General features: G+C 44.0%; 1 protein-coding gene across 1 annotated transcript; it reads right to left on the reverse strand.

The window, feature by feature from the left end:
• Nucleotides 1-1,028: 1,028 nt before the first annotated feature.
• Nucleotides 1,029-20,992, reverse strand: CENPT (centromere protein T). The gene is made up of 13 exons (XM_009578319.1): nt 20,968-20,992; nt 20,310-20,403; nt 18,138-18,271; nt 16,641-16,674; nt 15,223-15,365; nt 14,328-14,756; nt 12,423-12,629; nt 9,348-9,524; nt 8,414-8,614; nt 6,256-6,346; nt 3,821-3,985; nt 2,957-3,061; nt 1,029-1,152 (listed from the first exon to the last, which is right to left on the reverse strand). The coding sequence occupies exons 1-13, from the start codon at nt 20,990-20,992 to the stop codon at nt 1,029-1,031; spliced, it is 1,929 nt and encodes a 642-aa protein (XP_009576614.1).
• Between the last annotated feature and the right edge of the window lie 595 nt (nt 20,993-21,587).

Genomic DNA, 21,587 nt, shown 5'->3' on the forward strand with positions numbered 1-21,587 from the left:
CTGCAGGGGATTCTCTGCTCCAGCATCTCCTCCTTCACTGACCTTGGTGTCTGCAGGGCTGTTTCTCTCGCGTTTTTCTCCTTACTCCTCTCTCCCACAGCTGCTGCGCAGCGGTTTTACCCGTTCTAAATGTATTATCAGAGGCACCACCAGTGTCGCTGACGGGCTCGGCTTTGGCCAGTGGTGAGTACGTTTTGGAGCTGGCTCTGCCATGGGGGCAGGCCCTGGTTTCTGCAGCACCACCCCCCCATCCCACCACCAACACCTTCCCACGTAAACCACACACACACACAAATAACTCCCTCTGAATCACTCTCTCTCAGTCCTTCACCTACCGTGTGTGCACCAGAAGATTTCATCTCTCAAATGGTCTTAAATTATTGCTTATGAATTTCCCATATGAGAGAGAGAGAGAGAGAGAGAGAAAAAGTAAATATAAAGTATATTTTCCCATTTCAATTTACATCAGTGAAGAGCTGTGGTCACAGATGAATTATGATCTACTCTTGACACAGCAGACTAGACTTGCAAAAGAGGACAAGACTCCAAGTTTGAAAGCCCCTGCTCCAGAAAAATACACAGCTGTGACAAGGATCTGCTTCTTTCCGTAAGGCAGCCTGTAACCTTCCTCCTCTGAGCAAGCAACTAGTTAGTATGAAGAGCATCACCACAGCTCCATGTCTGTTAGGAACATTTTGAACAACACAAGGCAGTAGCCTTTCAGCTCAGTGGAATAAGCAGCATTTGTATCACACAGAATACATACAATATTTTATTTATCAGAGCTGTACAAGTATTCAAAGGTAACATAAAAAATTCAGGATAGTCAAGTTACTTGTTATAATAGTTGGTGAGATCCAGCAGGCTGGCGTGATAGCCACAGCACAACCTGCGTCAGTTCAAGAGAACGTCGACCGCCTATTGCCCCACTCGTTACTGGTGGAAAACCGCCGCACGGAGCAGTTACACGGAACAACCTACAGCCAGCCTCTGCGAGCAGGCCGTCTTCCCACGCGCAGGAGCCACGCTCATTTGCAGGGGATCACTTTATTTCCACTCACAGCAACCGGAATCAGGAGCTTCCTGTACTCCAGAGGGAGGTAACGCTCTATCAGCACATGCAATGGCATCTTGTCTGTCACCAGCCCTTGTCTTTGTTCAAAAAGAGGAGAGCAGAGAAGAAACGGAGAATTGTTAGCAAAAAGCTTTTCCACTCAAACTTAATGTCAGAGTAAAGTTTTTAAAGTTTTCCTGCAGCGACATTCTTGCATTTAATAGCTGGAATGCTGTGGCTGCTTGTGATAGGAAAGCTACAGACTTCTATTTGCAGGCAGTTTTCTCAGGTGATGCGCTAGGTCCTGCGTAGGGTGCAGGCACCAGGCTTGCCTACGCATGGGAGCGGAGCAGGAGGGTGACTGCACACCAGCTTCCCAGAGGCACGTGTTTATCACGGTGAGAGTCAGCATATTGATCTTAACTGAAGTACAAGCTCATTGCTTTTTAAATTCACAATCCACCTGCCACGGGATAAATTTTATCGTTTAAAGACATGCACAGAATGATGTAACAGGAGCAAATAGCTCATTATCCAGCAGATTTTTTACATTCACAATTCAGAGGTGGTTGGCATTTTCCAGCTGTGTAGGCCATGTAGTTTTCTAGTACACCATTTAGCTGATTGGCCTGAAAAAAATCAGCATCTCCCAGTCTTGTGGGAAGAAAAAAAAGCAGCCTTTATTCATGCTTTCCTTGTGGAAGGAACAGAAATACTGTTCTTATTCATGAACCAGCAACGATTCCTGATCCCTTTGTGAGGCAGTGGAAAGGCATAAAGAACATCTAGAAAAAGGTAAAATAACAGGTGTACAGAATCCTCAAACCTGGCCAACTAAAGCGTCGCACCTCTCAGCCTGTTCATACTCACTTCAGCACACGCCTGCCAGGTGGGAAAATGACAATCTCCAGACCAGGACAGCAAGAGATTATTCTTTTTAAGCAGCAGCACCAGCTCCATCTACACAGACCCATGCAAAGCCAATGCCTTCAATCAGATGTGGCCACAAAATCCCTCAGATGACTTTAGCATCACATCTGAAACTCCTCCAGTGGAGATGAGCAGTAACAACTTGGAATAATGACTTTACATGAGGAGTGATGAATTTGTTTTCAGGAGTTCTACAGAGCGCTCCCACGCCAAGAACAAATCCCTTGTGTTTTGCTCCCAGGACAAAGTAAATTCAGTCATGAGATGGGGGAGCCGGGGGAGCCCACAGAAAAGAGCAGCAGTGGAGAGGCTCTGAGAACAGTTCACCCAGGGTGCTGGCCAGCCTGCCCCTCCGCGGGGTCTCGACGAGGCAGCACGAAGGGGAACACAGTTGTTCGGAGCGGCCAGCCCTGGCCGGCCAGGCTGGAGGCTCCTTTTCCTGCTCTGGAGAGGAACTGTCGGTTTGAACCCTTAGTATCAGCTTTTGCAGGAGCAGGAAGAGTGGGATTTTGTTTGGAAGAGTAAGCCATCAAAACACATAGCAGGGCACGTGAAAACGCTCACGCTATTTCAGTTGCAAGCACTTTTAGCAAAGAGATCGCTCAGGGATGCAAACGGCGCAGCCCAGCCTCGCACTTACTATTACTCTGCAGCTTCTACTGACGCCACTCATTTCCCAGCTATAACTGCTTCACCCTTGCACGCATCCCCCTCCTCTGACTACTTGTTCCTCAGGCTCCTCCTGCGCTCCCAACCCCTCAACACTTCCTCTTGCCCCTCCTCCACCTTCATCGTGGAGTGTAAGAACCCAAGTCCACGAATGCCCTCCTGGGACAGAAGGCCAAGTGGCATCACGCAGATTAAATCACAAGATTTACTGTGAAAATACTTGCTGCTAGACTGTCCTTGCCAGGACAGTCTTACCAGGCTATCAAAGCACCACCGAACACTACTACAGGTTAACACTACTACCTTCTCATGAGGACTTCCAGGTCAACCATCTCCACTGTCTTCCTCCCTGCATGGCTGCTGTAAGCTTCCAGATCGCTGCTTAGCTGCTTGAAGTATCTCTCAGAGCTGAAGGAGGATTGAAGAGGGAAATAGATCAGGCCGTGGAGTGTGTCAGCTTCCACGGGGCAGGATGCACTACAGCTGCTCCCTGTGCAGGTCACAGCCTGCCAGGGAACACTGCGGGAGAAGAAACTCTCCAGCCCACGGAACAAAGTATGGCTTCTCAGCCCGGGCTCCCCGGAACTTCACAGTCAAGATAGCCGTGGAACCGCTGCACGTTCGACAACCAGAACCCTTCCCAAAATTCCCACACGTGCCACAATAGGGGTCAACACAAGTGAAAAATCAGCACTGAGGATTGATTAGACTATTAGCTCTTACGGTGACACTCTTCAAACAACCTGCAGATTGGACTCATGAAGGTAACATGGTCTATGGATTCAAAAAGCTGAGAAACCTGGATTCAGACATAACAGTGCACAGCTGGAACAGCTTCACCTTGCCCAGCACACTGACCATTCTCCAGAGCCATCCTGCTCACAGAGAGCACTATTAGCTAGAGCAGATTGTGAATGGTGCGATTTGTACTGGTTGGGACAAAACCCAGAAGCTCCCGCAAGGCTGCGTTGGTCACAGATACCCCCACAGCGGCCAAAAGCACCTACCACATTTCTGTCCTCATTTTAATCAGACCTCCTGTGACTCTCCCCAGCCAAACAGGGAGGGCTGTCAGCTTGTCAGCAGCATTCCTGACAGGTTTGTTATTTCAGGAGAGAAAAGAATGAAAAAAAGACTAAAGAGTGGAAAGAGTTTGTTGCTGCTTACCATTTTTCAACAATTTTGAATGCATCTCTGGTCACTGGCATTTTCACATAATGGCTAAATATCTTCTTTATCAAATTACTTGCTACTTCAGGCTCACGCGTTTTCCTCCGTGACGCTCCCGAGCTCTTCGGAACTGGCTTAGCCCGCAGCGGCTGCAGGGGAGACCTTTGAGGGAAATTGAAAATTCACACTTCAAATGAACAAACACTGGGGAGAGGCAGAGAACACCGGGCTGAGTTTGGCAAACCTTATGCTGAATTGGAAGGGGTAAGAACTTCCTCGAGCTCGTAATTCTTTCTCCCTCCCAATTCTTCAAATCCCTCATGCCCACGAAGTAGTTTGCAAACAATTCACATGGCATTACGAGAAGCAATCCAGGCGCAAGTTTTCTGAGATAAGCATGCTAGCGTAACAATTAATCAGCTAACTACAGTTCTCTCCAATACATAAATGCAGTTTTCACTGCATCCCTGTAGTCGTCACTCTCCAGGAATGCACAGTTTGATGCTTCAACAGGCCACCTCTGTGTCTGTAGACAGGAGAATCTCGTCTGCAGGGTATACTCAACAATTTTTGTCTGAGAACAAGACTCACCAGAAGCTCCTCTTTTGATACAATCTCCTTCCACAGAACAGATGTCCGCAACAACTTTTACACCATTATGAACATTTTGTTTAGTGGGGTTTTGGGGGGTTGATTTGTTTTTCTTCCCTTAAACAAAACTGTAAGTCCCAAAGAAAACTACTACTGTTTTCCATTCTAAAGAGGGAAAATTGTAACACAAAAAGGGGATGTGAAATCCCCGGATTCACTTAGTAGACAAGTGGAAAACAACAGAAAAGACCTGGAATTTCAGGCTAACGCATGCAAAACCCACAGTTGGAGTGCATGTGTCATTTGATTCTCTCTCCAACCCACCTGCATGTTTCTCTGTCAGAGCTCAGGGGCAGCTGGAAGAGATCAGCCCCAGAGATGAAGTATGAGTAGTAGTGAGAAGAAAAAAAAAACCCAGTCATTATTTAAGTCATCTTGGTTACTGCTTTTGTGCCTCAGTTCACCTGTTTGTGAATGATTATATATGAATGTTTGGTTCACAGGATCAGGGCAAAATTGAAGTTTAGTGGCTGTATGAGACTTTGGTGTTTCTAAATGAAAAGCTCTGTGGCTCTAATCTGGTATAGTTGATCACAGTAGAATTGTACCAGTATAAAGAGATTATTTTATAGCAGAATGCCTTAACCGTGGCTCTCACATGGTTATTGCTCCACCACATAACCTGGAGTATTCCTCTGGCTTTCAACCTGCGCGTTGCTATCCCAGGAATCAAGCAGGCCAACTCAGGGCCAGACTGCATTACATAAAGTGCAAACAAACCGTGCATTTTTTGTGCAACAACTTCCCGTAGTCTAGGCTATGAACCTGTAATTATGATCATCTGTTACCTCAGCACAGCTTGAAAGGCTGAAAATCTGTCAGTCTATTAACATCCAGAAACTCCTATAAAGAACGTGCATCCAAATACCTGGACTTCTTTTGCCAATGAGGACTAGCACCCTCTACAGAAGAACTAGTATTCAGACATTCCCTATATATACATACAAAAGAGCACGTCCCAGTGCAAAATCCCAAAGCAAATCTGCATTCATTCAGTTCCGCTTCAGCAGAGTCAAAGACTCCTTTTTCTATTTTATAAATACATTTTACTATTCGATATTAGAGCAATCATGCGGCACCTTCTGTAAGCATCATTCATCTCTGTTCACAGCAGTAAAAGGCACAAGAATTTGGTTTTATTGTTTATTGCTTCAATAAACAAAAATCTAAAGTCATGGGCTAGAAAATTCGTCCTGTTCCCTGGGACCCACTGTTAGTGGTTCTAACGAAGCATATGGCTTCACCAAACTTCTGGTTAAAAGGGTGACAAATGTTAATTAATTTGGAATTAGGCAGAGGACAGGCTCACTTTCTGCCTCTAGGCGAGCTTCATTTTATACTCAGCACATGGCAACTGCATACAGCTTTAGGTTTCTAAAGTCAATACAAATATGTCATTGCATGTGATCAATGTAACATAATCTGTAATTCCCTCTCTTCTGCAAGGGCCTCTGCATCCCACACTGGGGTCTGTGGCTCCAGGGTAGCTTACCAGTTGAAAAACTCCTAGCAACAGGCTTTGGCCTTCAGCACGAGAAGATACTACAAGAACGTTCATTGGAAAGACTTGAGGCATCAGATCTGCTCTGGGAGAGTACTGACATTCGCTTGATAGAACTCTTTATTCAACTGCTAAAGCAGTGAATGAACTAAAGACTGCTTACTCCTGCTACAGCTGATAAAGCACAGAACAACTGACATCTGGGCTCGGCTCTCTCCCCCGGTACTTACACCCCCGGACACACTTCTACCAGGCCACTGTGAAGGTGGCTTATGCTTACTTGGGAGCAGCAGGTTTTGCAGGACATGGAGTTGACAGCAGCGGCTTGTAGGCTGCAGCACGGACAAACGCGGGTGTCTTCATGGAAACCTCTAGGGGAAAAAAAAGTACTTGAGGAACTGAACTCTATTTTCAGAGCTCCTACAGCAAGCAGTGCCGTAGCAGCAGACAGAAGCCTAGCCAGCTTTCTGGACATCTGGTCCAGTGCCACCGCCCGTGCTCAGACTGTGGCTCCGCTGCACCCTGAACCAGCGCGACTGCTGGCTGTCGCAATTCCACCACCCCACCTCCTGCCACACGCCGGTGGCTTCCCTCGCGCCAGGTCCAGCCCACCAGCCCCCACGCTGGACCAGCAGGCTGGGCAGGCTGAAGCCCACAGCTCCAGGCTGCAGGGGCTGATGGCGGGGCCGACTTAGGCTGCCAAGAAGCTGCAGCCTCTTTTCCCAGAGAGAACTTCAAAGTCTGCAAGCTACCTCATTGCCATCCTGCTAAATCAGTGGCAAATTCTCCTGAGCACAGGGACGAGCAGACCAACAACATCACATTAGAAGGGTCAGTCTATGAGAGTCTCCTATATTCAGAGATTTTCATAAATTCCCTCCAGCTAAGGCTCAGGTCATAGTCAGTACCTCACCTCTTCTTTGCTATGAACTACCCATATCCGTTTCCTCCAAGTCTAATCTGCATCCTCTAACTTCACTCCTGAACTTCTTCACTTCTTAACAAGCAAGAGCAGGAAAGAAAACATTAACAGAATCAAAATACTGAGCAGCCTCCTGTATAGAAGAGGACTGGTCATGGAGGGCTTCTTGCCTGCCAGTTTCCCTTGCAAGCTGAGTGCAGCCCAAGAATCCAGCGTATCTGGTAATGACGTCAACTTTGCAACCCTCCCTAAGAGCTATGACATCTGCCCCGTTACAGAAGACAAGCCCAACAGCTAGAGGCCTCAAGTACTACTGAGAGTTAAACTCCACAAGGGTCAGGAGTCTCAGAGAAAGCAGGGCGGGGTGAACTACCATGGTTCCTTGCATTAGCTTCTTCTGAAGAAATATTTCCGTGTGCTGGAGGGACAGAGAGCAGGATGCAGGGGAAGAGACTAGTTACGCTGAGGTTTCCAAGGTAAGTTTTATGACAAGAGTGCATAATTTTTCATCTTTTCTTCCTGATTTTCTTCCTCTCTTTGTCCAATGAGACCTGGAAAATGTTCCTCTTACTGTCCCACTCTATCAGCAGAGATCTCTTCATCAAGATCTCTCCATCTCTTCATACAGCTGCGTTAAAGACAAGCATCTTGACACACTATTGTAGATGCCCTAAGAACACCTACAGCTTTCCTTGTGGCAGGTGTACCAGTTCAATTGTTGTCTCTGTGCCTTCCAGACTGCACAAATACATACATGCATTGATATTCTTGTTACAGCTATATTTCCTCACAATGCCTCACATCCTGGCAGCGGGATTCTTTTAGGATGTCCTTAGTTCAGGGTGTATAGTACTTCAAAAGACTTTAAGACCATTCCCAAAAGACACCACTAAAACACACTCTGGGCATTCTCAAACGTGGCCTTGATCGAAGAGAGCTCAGTCTGATGTATACGTTCTTCCAAAAGGCATAAGCACTCCTGGGGCAACAGAGCAGACTGATGCAGTGTCTGAAGAACTGTTTAGAAACAGACACTTCCTCTCAGCTTTCAGGAAAGCCAGCCTACTCTTTTGGTTAACTGGAAAGGAAATCTGTAACTACACGTACAAAATATGGCGTTCTAAAGTAGGTTTCAAGTCTGGAGTCAAGTACATGGCTTGGAAGCAGCAGTTCAATGCCGAGACATTAAAAAGTCAGCATGAAGTTAGGAGTCAGGAAGGAGGGAAGAATAAAATGGAGGATATCCCTATGTCACTGTATAAAACCACTTTGCACTCAGTTTTGTCTATTGGTGCACTTCCATTACCTTCACCTCAAAAAGTACAAGATGATCTACGTCCCTGAAGCACCTGATGAGCCAGTAACAATATGGCCCTAGGAACAGCCGCCAGCTTCCCCCTATCTGATGGACTAAACACTTAACGTTATTAACCTATGTTGTTCCTCAATCTATCAAGAGATAACAGGGAAAAAATTCTCCAATTGCCTTCTGCTGCTGCTGCAATAGTTTTCTTACCTTCACCCTCAGGGTCTTCAGCTTCATCCTCAATAGGCTCTTCTTCCGGATCATCCAATTCTACCATGATAGCCTGGTCCTCTAGTTCATCTGCTTGTTCAACAGCTTCCTTTAATGGCTTCATCCCAGATTTTTCAGACGAAAAAGCATGAGAATGCCTGCCCAGACTTCCAGCTCCAACACCTTCGGCAATCTCACGTTCTAGATTTCCAAAACAGGAAAAAGACATCACTGAAACAAGTATCGTAGCCAAAATTTCAGAACACTCATAACAATGAAACCCAGCTTTCCATTCCTGACAACATTGCCACCTGTTATATTCCTATCTTCAAAGATTAGGGTGCCAATACACTAAGCTAGATAATGCACTGATGAATCCTCAACTTTTCCCTCTGCTACATCTAGGCGTGCAGAGGTCACACGAAAAAAATAGCACTTGGTAACGTAGAGAAGCCCATGAGATGTGAGTGAAATTTTCATCTGAGCTCCTTTTAAATGAACCTCCTTTAATTAGAACTTTTATCTCAAAAGAAGTCTTACCAAAGCCTCAGTGGAGCATGTTGAACACAGAAGATCCTGCAATTCAGGAAAAGTAATGTGGGTGACCCTGATTTGCCAACACACTCAGAAGGTCACCAAATTTTATCAATCTTTGCCTGATTCTGGAACTTCCACTAGTAAATTTTAATTAAAGATGCCTTCTGCAATTAGGTATTTCTAAACACTACTGCCAATGCAATTTGGGTTTCCATTTGAGCAGAATGCAGTCTTTCAGCTTAAAATGCCAAAATTAGTTCGATATTTTCCCAGTATTTAGCCCAAATTCCAGAAAGTAAAGAGTTAAAAAGTCTCTCTCCCAGCACTGATGCCAACAGTGCAGCTTGAGAAGTCTCTGGCATTAGAGATGGTCTTCAGTATTAGAGGTTGTCCTCACCAGCTTCGCGAGAGCCTTGGTGTCCAACACTGCCTTCTGCTATTCCCTCTTCTTCTGAAGGGGCCATTTCTGTTTCGACTCTGGCATCCTGTGCTGCAGTTATCTGTGACTCTGCTTTTTCGGTTGGTTTCTTCTCCAAATGTTCAGAATACCCAGTATTTGCAGGATGCTCTGCAGCTAAAATAGGAAATTCTAAACTCTGGCATCCTGTGCCACAGTTATCTGTGACTCTGCTTTTTCAGTTGGTTTCTTCTCCAAATGTTCAGAATATCCAGTATTTGCACGATGCTCTGCAGCTAAAATAGGAAATTCTATCATCAATCTTACCTACAAAAATAACCCCAATCAACCACCAGCACACAGTTTAACAACCGCTAAAATTTACTCATGGTAAGTAAACTCAGAAATAGCCATAAGCTATAAATAAGGGAAGCAGATGCAGGTCCCTTCCAAAAGTTTACAGCTGAAAAATGCACAACTTTTCCTGTGTTTGCTCTACAGCCACCTAATTAGGGTGCATGTCAGATCCCAATGAAGGAATTTTACTTATCAGTAAGCAGAGCTGCTCGAGATCTGCCATCTCCACGTCTATTCTCACTTTTGATGATTGTGTGAAACACCGATTTCTTTTCCTTTAAGTCTAACAATACATGGAGTTTGTGCTCAGATTCTCCTCCCCATTTCCTCAGTTTTTCTAAATAAACAATTTTGCAAGAGATATATTGAATTATAAACCACCGCCTAGCAGTGGTTTTAACCATCTCGGACAAGCCTCTAGCAGGCAGGATGAGAAGAAATGAATGGACACATGATTTGCTTGTCTTTAAAAACTTCAGCTACTGAAGTACTGAAGAGTTCTTAAGTACTCCTTTTCCAAAATCTACAGTCCACATGTCTGTTACCATGTAGCTCAGAAACCCACACAGGTAATTATTTGGAGAAATCTTACTGGGAACTCTCATAGTACTGTCACTTGCTGAAGGGTTTAGAAAACTTGGCTGAGCCCAGAAGCTGTAAAAGTGGATTTTTACCACCCTCCCCAGTGACTGGGAGTTTTCACACTCAAAAGTACAAGTGTCAAGGCCTTGGGAGCCCCAAGCCCCAGTGAAGGAGACAAGGGAATTTGGCCAAAGGTGGTGCAAAAATCAGTAATACCAATCTTACTAAACAGAACATTGGGCTCCCTACACCAATGCAGGGCAAAATCTTGCCTAAAGTGAAATATTAACTAGCTTTGCAGGAGAAGACAAAAGCTCAACTCTACATTAAGACTGCGTAAGGCAGACAGGCACCAATGAATCTCCCACACTAGTGGATCCCTGCTGGGATACAGTACTTTAACAGTGGAATACCAGATGCCATTGACACATTCAAGTCTTAATTTTTACTGATTTCTTCACCTGTTGCCAGTAGCAATACCTCCTGTAGTTTGGTATAACCTGCCAGCTGTCAGCGCCAGTTGCTCCTCTCTAGTTTCTGCACTGACAGATCAGGGAGCTCGCTCTTTCAATTTGTTTGCTGAATCACGTCCTCCATGATGCTCAAGCCTTTTCTTTTTAAACTTCTTATATTTCACTCCCATTGCCTTTTTTCCAGGCTGAGCAGTCCTTATCTTTAGTCACTCAATGTACAGAAACTTGCTCCATGTTTTTGATTATCGTTAACAGTAAAACTGTTTTTCTCTGCACCTTCTCCAGTTCTGTTAAATCTATTTAGAGATGGAGCGGTTAGAACTGCATGCCGTATTCCAAAGGTGAGTATGACAGTCATTTCCGTAGTGGCACAGTGACATTTTGTCATCTCTTCCTTTCATAATAACTTTTACATGTTATTTGCTTTTCTGACCATCCCCCAAGCTTTGAGCTGGCGTTCACAGAACTGTAGCAATTCTGACGTGATTTTCATCAATCTCAAGAGTCACCTCCCATTTAAACTTCACACTCCACAGGCACACCCAAGTAAAAGTATAACAGGACAAAAGAATCAAGAAAGGTTACAGGATGCCAACCTTACGCAACTGTAAATTTAGAGGTGCAGAATATCTGCTACCTTAATGAACTACTCTAAAAGAACTGTTTAAAACAAAAAGCTGTATTATCATGACAAAAAGGTAACATAACTAATTTTGCTGATATACCCGGTATATGCAAGCAATTACTTATGGGCACTGCAGGACTTCAGTTTAAAATTCTAGTAACAAAACTGTTGGTGCTATGGACTGTTCAGTTTCCGTTCTGCCATAAGGTAATTCATATGGAATTTCAGACATGTAATTAAGCCTAGGGAAAGCTAAACCTGCATGGCCAACGGTCTTCTCTGATTTCCAGACAGTGTCGAAGGAACAATGGGAAAGACTTAAAACGGATCCTAAACTGCAGTCTGGAAAATGAAATTCAACAAAATACAGGAATTTGTGTCCACACATACCCAGAGCTTTATGTAATGCATGGGTAACACCTGCCAACCTCAGCATCTGTGCAGAGCTTTTACTGTCTTATTCTAAGGCAAAAGAATTTTGGAAAAAACTGAGAATGTGCTTGTGAAAGCAGGCAACTTGCATGACTTGCTCTCTTCCAGAAACAAGGAGGTATTAAGGCCCAACCTACTAGTGACATCTTTGTTACTTAAGGGGGAGCAATGTCTAAGCCCTTGTCTTTAGAGAAAAAGATGCTGGTTAGTACTGGAGAAAGATAACGGCCAACATGGCTTAAATAAATATAGTAAAGAACTAAAATGTATACAAACAAAAAGAATGATTAGCCAGACGTATTCCTTGCCAAGAGGGAGCTATTCATCCTTCCTATGGGAAGAGGAGCAGTATTACAGACCTACCAAAAAAATACGAACCTTTATTCCATTTGCAATCACTGACAAGGAAGCACATGAGCAAGTCACAGCCTACTTTCAGACAGCTTGTCTGGAAATGCTCACAGTGTCTCTGATACGACTTGAATTAAATTATCTCCAGCATCTACTGCACAATAAAGTCTATTTTACCCTGCAAGTCACCTGAAAAACTCTTGGTTTTAATCAGATTAAAGTACTCCGTTCCCTTGCAACTCTGAAAGCTCTTACCCTCTCTGAAAATCTCTTCCTGTTCCACTTTGTTCACTGTATTAGCCATCTCTTCTTCTGTATCGCTTACATCTAGGTCTTCAATTATATGGGACACAACTTCTCTCAAAGACACGCTGAAGGATTTCTTAGGCTTTAGAGTGACTGGGGATCCCAAACATTTACTTGAACTTCTGGGTGGCAAAGAGGAGCTCCATCTATTAACAGCTAGAAATTGAGAGCATTAATGTGCCCCCAGTATATTTTTAAACTTTCTTTTAGCTTTCCTGATAAGTAAAAAAACAACCAAGCAGAGAGAGGAATACACACAAGAAAATGCTCTTCCTTTACTTGAAGCAGTTTAGGGAGTTCGGATTGTATCTTAGGAACTGGCTGGAAAAGTCCTCACAACTTATTTCTCAGTTCACGCTGAGGAGCAACATCGACATCAGCCATCTTTGGTAAAACAGCAGAACTATGTAACCGTTAACTTTGACATTAATGCCTTACAAACTCCAGCATCTTTAAGGCACACTCTCACTCCCATTCCTCTTCCTCCCATTTGATCCAGTCCCCTGTTCCTCCACATTAGTCCTCCACACTTTTCTCCACATTATTTATCCAGTTGTCCTAAAAGTGCCTACCACTGGACTCTTCAGAGCAACTAACCTTTTTTTCTGGTCATCTCTTCCCTTGTACTTTCAAAACAACTCTTCCCACCAAGCTTGCCACAGACAACCCTCCAGAAGCAGAGTGTGGTGCAACAGTCCACCAAGCATTAATTAATTTCTAAGCTTTCTACGGCAAGAACTCCTCTCCTGGCTTGACCAGTACCAAATACACCAACCATTCTTTAGATACCGTTTCCGTGGCCCTTTTGACAAAGGATCATAAAAAAAACTAAATGAAAAAGAAACATTAGCTGTCTGTACTTCATGGAAAGCATAAGGAGTTTTGACTGAAGAACTGCATGAAGTTATTTACTACAGCAGATCCTGTCCTGGCTAGCTGCCCCAGGGTCACTAAGCAGAAAATTTTAGGGTTACACCCACACCCTGGGGCCTGGCAATATGAGGAAAATGTGCTCCCATTTACACAGCCAGGACAAGGTATTTACAGGGAAATGAATGCAGAAGAGCGATACCCGACACCAGGGAAAAACTGGCAAGTGATAGGACTTGCAAAGCACTGGTACAAAGTGCCCAGGGAGGTGACCACCTCTGTCCAAGGGATTTTTAAGGCCCTGGAGACAGTGAAGCCTGACATATAAATGACCTTACCCAGGTAAAGCTCTAGACTAGCAACCTCCTGAGACTCCTTCTAACTCTGTCTAGAGCTCCTACACATTATCTCCTTATCTCACCATATTTGTGACCAATTTATGGTGTCCACTTCTGGGCTCCCCATTACGAGAGAGAGATGGGACATACTGGAGAGAGTCCAGCAAAGGGCCACCAGGACAATTAAGGGACTGGAACATCTCTCCTAGGAGTAAAGGCTGAAGGAGCTGGGACTGTTCAGCCTGGAGAAGAGCAGGCTCAGGGGGGATCTCATCAATATATGCAAGTATCTGAAGGGAGGGTGTAAGGCAGGCAGAGCCAGGCTCTTTTTAGTGGTGCCCAGCGCCAGGACAAGAGGCAATGGGCACAGACTGGAACACAGGAGGCTCCGTCTGAACATAAGGAAACACCTTTTCACTGTGTGGGTCACTGTGAGCACTGGAACAGGTTGCCCAGAGTTTGCAGTCTCCATCCTTGGAGACACGTAAAAGCCGCCTGGACACGGCCCTGCGCAACCTGCTCTAGGTGGCCCTGCTCGAGCAGGGGGGGTGGAGAAGATGACCTCCAGAGGTCCCTTCCCACCTCAACCATTCTGTGATTTCAGGTAACACCTGCTAAGCCCCAAGTCCTAACCCATAGTACTCACTGCCAGCCACCACCTCTTCTGAAACAGAAAGCTGCTCCATTGGGTTACTCTGCTGGGAATGATCTTGCTTATCTTCCTGCTGGTTTGCAGGTGTTTTTGGAGATACATGAGTCACTCTGTCAATGTGCTCGCGATCAAGGATTAAGTTCTCAGAGTATCTTTGGGTCCTTCCCTCATTTCTGCCCACACTGGATACCAGGCCCACCAGCCTTGCTTCCTCTTGAGCTGCATCAGAAATCTTGCTTCTCTGTGCTGAAATTCTTGAATCTAATAGCTGTGGTTCAAGAGCAGAAAGCTTATTTTGGCTCTGTTCATCAAACTGAGGCTGAACGAAGAGCTCCGTGTTACTCAGCATGATTTCCGCATCACTCGTCAGCGTGGCTGTTTGAATCCCAGATGCTGTTTGTGAGTTCACAAGATAGTTCTGTGCTGTTTAGATAAAGTTTTAAAACAAGTTTTATGTGAAAAACTGTTCAAGGTCATAGGGACATACATTTATTACCAGGACTTGCAAAATTTAAGTCATTCAACAAATTTTGTTTATCCTCCACAGATCAAACACTGAAACTGTATCACCACACTTCAGTGCCCCTAACTTTCTCTACCAAACCATCTTCCCAGCACCCACAGTTATGAACACGATCCCAAACAGGGTACGATTCCTGTAGTATAAATCACCAAACTGGGTGGAGCACACATTTAAGCACATTGAATCAAAGCAACTACAGATGCAGAGCCTCATTCTAATCTTGCCTCCCAAATTACACTGGATTTCTGTGAACGTGCTAGTAGCCTTTAAGTCGTAGAATACAGACCACACTTCAGCAACTGCTTCTACAAGTCACCTTATATAAGGCCCTCCCTCCTGAAAAAGAAGTAACAACACAAAAGAAACCTTTTCTCTTCAGCATGTTCTGTTCCACTCCACCTTCAAAAGCTTCCATGTCAATAGCTTTGCGATTTTTTGGTCTCCGGAGTAAGCCTCTCTTTTCAACAGTGTCTGGTGGGATCAAGGAACCAAGAGACATGCGAAGAGATCTGTAAAAAGAGGAGGGAAGAAATAATTTTCCAAACTTACACACTCCCCTTTTACCCTCAGATTACACACATGGCGCCACTAACAGTGAGACGTTTCACAAATCCCTTAGCTAGGAGGAATTTCCCCCCAAAAAACCTTGAAGATTACTTGCCAGCCTACTTTAAACAAATAGTTTAATTTCATGATATCACCTAACATCAGGATATGTATCACAGATCTCCTGATCTCCGTGATCAGGACTGTTTTACAGTGTCCTGATCCGGTGTACAGAGTCCTGATCTCTGTGAACAGACTATTTTACAGCCTTCTACCTCGAGAGGGCTGCAACAATGTATCTGACAAAAGATTCAGGAATTTTAAAAATTTTAAATAACAAAAAAAGGGAAAACAAACATTTGAGAGTAAAAGTGTCCTCTATATGACAGCAGAGTGGTAGGAGGACTTCAGAACAAGTCTAAGAAGCTGCTTGTAATATCAGTATTCACAGCAAAGTACAGCTACCAATACACTTAACCTTTTTGAGATGGGAGCTAAGATAGCAACATGCAAGGCATGGGAAAAGATGTCTCTCAATGTACGTATTTTGCACCCTAAAGAGCCTGGCCATGCTCAGCTACCTCCTGTCTCTCTCTCTAGGCAGCCCAATCACAAAGGGGATTCAGAAGATTCAAAGATAGGAAGTACAGAATGCAGCTCTATGAATCGCCCTGCACGGGACCACAAGCAAGGGCTGCAGCAAAAAGGTGAAAGAAATTGCCAACCATGGCTGGGATCATTAGCACAGTACACGGGCAGCACAGGAAAAGAAGTTCTTTGACTTGCAAAAAAGCTTTTAAAGTCCAGAAAAGTTGGACTAAAGACTGCATAGATGCAACTGATGTGATGAGTCAATTAACAGGCAGAGACAATATTCTAAGGTATATTGTGTACTGATTTATTGCTGGAAACACAAGAATGAAAGGAAAAAAGGAATGATACTAATAAGCAAAAAGATGAGCAATAGTAGCAATAAAAGCTAGACTAACTTGGGCATTGCTTGTAGAAATTGTGCAGAGCCACAATTTCTGAAAATCACGAGGTATGTGGTATAACACCTTCAAATTCCATCACCAGAGTGGGAGATGATTGTGTTATTACTAATATAGGTCTTAATCATTAACTTAATCATGATACTTAATCCGTATCTATACTGTTCTCCACAACTGCAGAGGTGATGAATCAAGGCAGCTATAGTTAGGACAGCCAGAAGTTAAGACATTTTAGTTGAAACTCACCGAGCCAAAGCAGTGCTGTCCAACATTGACTGAGCTAGAAAAAAATTTGTGACACATTAGTCGAGAAATTATGCTAGCTCAGAAATTACCCTCTACACAACAGCCTACAGGAACACCCCAATGGATCTTCCTCTTTCTAGAGCCAGTTATACTACAATCCTCAAAAGTTGCATTTTTGTGAGAACAGAGTTAGATGACAGGTTCACTTTATAATTTCTTGGCCGTGTTCCAGAACTGCTTGTTAGAATTCCAATAAGCAATTTCTGAAAGGGTAAAAAACCAGCTATTTCAAAGATAATTTAAATATTGCACATGCCCTCACACTCAATAATATCAGTCTTACCACACTAACAGTAAGATAGGCTAGGGCCTCAGCCACAACAACCCTTCAGCAATCCTTTACCTCCCAAACACTAACGCATCTGAAAGTTGTAGAAATACAGCTTGCTACTCCACAGATTGTTGGTGAAACTGTAACTCAAACCTGTGCTACTCACAAAGTTCTAAAAATCCAAAAGCAGAACTGGAGAGCAGTGACATAATCATGCTCACACTAGAAAATATTAGAGCATGCCCACTCTGCTCTTACAGAGCTGCCCGCATCTTACAGAACATGTTCAGACCAGGTACTGGGCTAAAGAAAAACAAGCTGATTTTTTGACTCCAGGTGAGTCAGGATGGGATTCAGCTCCAGATTAAAATATCCAAACACAGGTGTCTGTGTTCCCATTACCGTCAAACACAATTAATCAAACGTAGGTGTCTGCTTTAGGGTGAGCTGAATCACCCTCCAGACTCCACTGACCAAATCTCCCCTAAACTTTAGGAGGACTTCAGTTACCTAGCGTACACTCATGCACAGAGCGTCTGTAATTGGGAGCTGAGGTACAGGTCTCTGTAATTTGGAGCTGAATCCCACCCTTGAATTCTGCTCCAGTTGCTACTCCAATAGGTATGTAAACCAGGGTGAGGTGTTTTATCTGCCTCTGTTAAACTGCAACTAAAATTAAAGTTATATTTACCTAATTTGCAAATTTATGTTTACAGGGAAGACTTATTCCAATATAAAACATTATTTCTTCTATAAAACAACATGACCTTTTTTTCTCAAACAAGGGCTTTAAAACTTATTTGATATAATTGCAACAAAACGTATGCAGCCTGTTCTATTTTCAAGTTTCCGGAACTGAGGGGAAGACAGGGATTGCTTCCTTTGGAGACACTTCAAAACTCGAAGAGCACCAAGTTGGAAAAAGAGTCAAGAAGTTCTATACAGTCAGGGCAGGGCCTGTAACTTGGCTCAAAAAGGCTTATTTTAAATTTGATAGGAGGGGCTCTTACCTTCTCCTCTACCCTCTTTGCACAAGACACTGCAGTCTCGCTTCCAAACGTACCGCTGCCCAGCTGAGAAATTACTAAGAACTAAACTGCAGCAGATGAAAATCAACTGACAGCAAATGCAGTGCTGAACAAGGTCATTTTTGACTGCAGCCTTACCTTGGTTCTGAGGAAGTCGTCTGTCTGCTGCTCTCTCAAATTCAGAAATGCTGAGTTTCTTTCTCTTCTTAGTCATACGGAACGTGGTGATAGACGTGTTCTCAGGAACAAGGTCTGGCAGTTGCATTTCCACCCTACCAATACAAACCAAGCCTTTAACAAAGGGCTTGAGCTTCTTAGCTACCTTAGAAAGGTCTCTGTAACGTTAGTGAAAAACAAATAGAAACTATTTGTCCTTGCTGCAGCAGAAGTAAGGAACTAATCGGTGATTAGCTCAGCAAATACCTACTAAATCAAAGTAAGCTTCACAAAGTAAGAGAATCAAAACTTGAGCGTATATTCAAAACAACGGGGCTGAGAAAGGTCAGCCTGGCGTAAAAGCTTGGGCTTCCAATAAGCTCCATAGCTCTCTTCTCCTAACAGCACACAACACCAATTAGGTTTGTCAATCATTACAGTGTGAACGAAAAAGCCACCATCATGAAACAACATTAGGTATCACAAAGCTGGTACATGGAATAGATGTGTAATATCCCAGTCAGGCACTGGATCAGGATCAGAAAGTAACCTTCTGAGCCGTCTTGCCCCTTTACTGAGGAGTTCCAAGAATCCCCTCCCGTGAAGGTTGAGGAGTGCTGCCAGCGCTCCACGCCGTCCTGCAGAACTCGAGCAGAGCGTCCCTCCCACAGCCAAGAGCCCGCATTCAGCAGAGGTAGCGCCCTGTACCCTTTGCTGCAACAAACGTGGCTTCGATACAGCAGCAATGGTAAGGTGATCATGCTTATGGGTCTTTTCCCCTTACAAAATACCAGTCAGAAAAGTGGCTGAGTTTCATTACTGTATTATGAGCATAACATAAGCCTAAACTTTAGAATTAACTAGCTCGTAAAGGGGATCAAACGTAAAGCAGCAGGGAAAAAAGATTTCTCGTTTTTTGCATCTGCGCTGGAAGATGCTATTGCCACTCGGGAAAGCAGTGCCTTCCCAAATTCAAGAAAGTTCACATCAACCAAAGGAAAGCTGTGATGGAATTTTAAAAAAAGACTTAATTTTTTTTAAAAATGTAAAAATTTTTTTTAAAAGTCTATACCTGTTTAACTTCAACAACTAGCTAACATACGGAATATAAAACCCTGCAAAGATCCAACCATCTGATCTTTTCATTTAAGACAGACTGATGAGAAGCATATTCAGAGACGTTTAAGAACTACACGCAAAATCAAAAAGGAATTAAAATAATACTACTGATATTTTTTAATTTAAAAAACAAAAACCCCACAAAAACAAGCTATCACACTTACAGAAAACTCAGATTTTTCTTCCTCTATTAAAAAACCAGAAAGACAGAAGTTCAGGAGTTTACCCAATATTTTAGATGACCTGTTTAAGGTTGCTTATAGTCAATGCAAAAAGTTTAGCTATAAAGACAAAACAAAGGAAATCACATTATTTAGAACAGTCTCTTTTGCTGTAAGCAAAAATACACACAAGTGTTGTGACAAAACTGGCTAAAGCAAATTAAGACCTGCCACCACTACTGGTTTTCTGCTATTTCATAACAAAGTGGAAGGAAACAAACCACGCTTCAGCCTCTCAGTCAGGCCTATTAACTTATAATATTAATGGGAGCTAAACATAAATAAAGGCAGCTGAGCCTCAGGCAAACCTCACCTCTAAACCACTCTATAGGAAGGCAGCAACCCCTAACAGCCCAAAACAAGGACAACCACGAAGCAGTGACACCGTAAAAAGCTACATCAGCCTGCGTGCTGAATACAAGACACAGCAGTCGCTCACCACAGCTCAGCATCATCAGCACACGGCCTGTAGCCTTGGAGAGATCCAAGAACTTCTATTTTAGTGTCCGTCACAGACAACTAAGAAAAGCAGGCTTCCGTAAGGAGACTTGCTGTATCCAGCAGTTCCACTGATACTAAAAGTCTGCATTTAAGAAGGGGGACTAAGCACAGACCTGAAGTATTTGCTATTCAGTCCCGCAGTCCCAGTGGTTCCTATGCGACTTTTAACGCTGAAGAAGTATTTTTGAAAATCCCACCTGACAGAACACAATTCTGATCACTGAAAACAAAAGTAAGGAAGTCCTGCTCCCCAATCCCATCGTAGGAATCGCAGCTGTTCCTGGTAGTGTAAAAAACCACAGATACTACTTACGTGCTGGAAACCCTCTTAGATGGGAGTTCTGATCCAGCTTCTTTTCTTTCTTCATGTTCAGATATCTGAGGTGCTAGAGGCGAAACTTGTGGTTCTGCCAACAAACAAAAACATTTCCTTTCCACAATTCAATCCAGCAAGAATGCCAAAATACACTGCATTCTGTAAATTACATTTATTAACGGTTTAAAATAAAGACCTGGTGAAAACTATTTGGGCTCTATTCCTAGGAAGGCTGGCACGTACAATGACAAAGCCAACAGTGGCACATGGCAGCACGGGGGTTCCACGTACTGCAGCAGAGCTGAGCTGAGGCGGGCAACAGCGCGAGCCTCTAATTTACACACGATCCTGCAGCTAAAGGCAGCACAAAGATCTCATCTTGCTCACCAGCGTAAGAAGACTGAGTGAAGAGGATTTTCAAGAATACAATTTCATCAATGCAAGACCTGGTCTTTGAGACAGAGTTGTATCGCATGACCTCGTTCAGCTGCCACTGTGGCGATTCCTCTTTGACATAAATCAGTCATACAACGGTCTGGATTTCTGTTCCGCATAACAGGGTAAGAGTAACATGCTACAAAAGAACACCTCCTGTCCTCAACTACACCAAAACATTGTCCTTCTGTTCTCTGTTTTCCTGAAAAAAGATACTTACGGGTCCGGATGATTCTCTTGAGCATAATCCGTGGCGTGTCATTGTCAGGATCGGGGAACACAGTCGATCTCTGCTTCACCAAGGTGCTTCTGCCAGAATTCTTCTCCCTTCCTGAATCAGATATGGTCTAAAGAGAGAAACCAGAGACATGCAATTCAAAAATCGTATTTTCTTCATTAAAGATGAATCTTAGCATTCATCATCCGTCTCCTAATAAAAATCTCAGCTAGCTAACATAAAACATTTTCCAAATTCCCAAGGAGAAATCGTGCACATTTGCTTTCTAACAACGCTGGCACTTCATTTTTGGGCAGAAGGCAGCTCACAACGGTGGATCACCGAGGTGGGCTTCAACGCACCAGTCTGATGGCAGACTCAGGCCCTTCGTCCCTCACAGCCCTGACCTCAAACAACCCAAAAAGGGGAAGCAGAAGAAACACGACGCGGGTGACCTGGCTATTCGGTGCGCAGGAAATTCCAGGGTTTCAGCCCATTTCCCACGTTTAAAGGCGAACAAGGGCAAGGGAGCGCCCTTCGCTCCCCGGTCCCTGCTCCAAGGGCCTCGCTTCTCCCTCGCACCGGGCGGACAGCGCCGGGCGACACCCGCGGGACGCCCGGTC

The sequence above is a fragment of the Fulmarus glacialis genome, unplaced genomic scaffold, assembly GCF_000690835.1.
Source record: "Fulmarus glacialis isolate BGI_N327 unplaced genomic scaffold, ASM69083v1 scaffold16105, whole genome shotgun sequence".
Classification (NCBI taxonomy): domain Eukaryota; kingdom Metazoa; phylum Chordata; class Aves; order Procellariiformes; family Procellariidae; genus Fulmarus; species Fulmarus glacialis.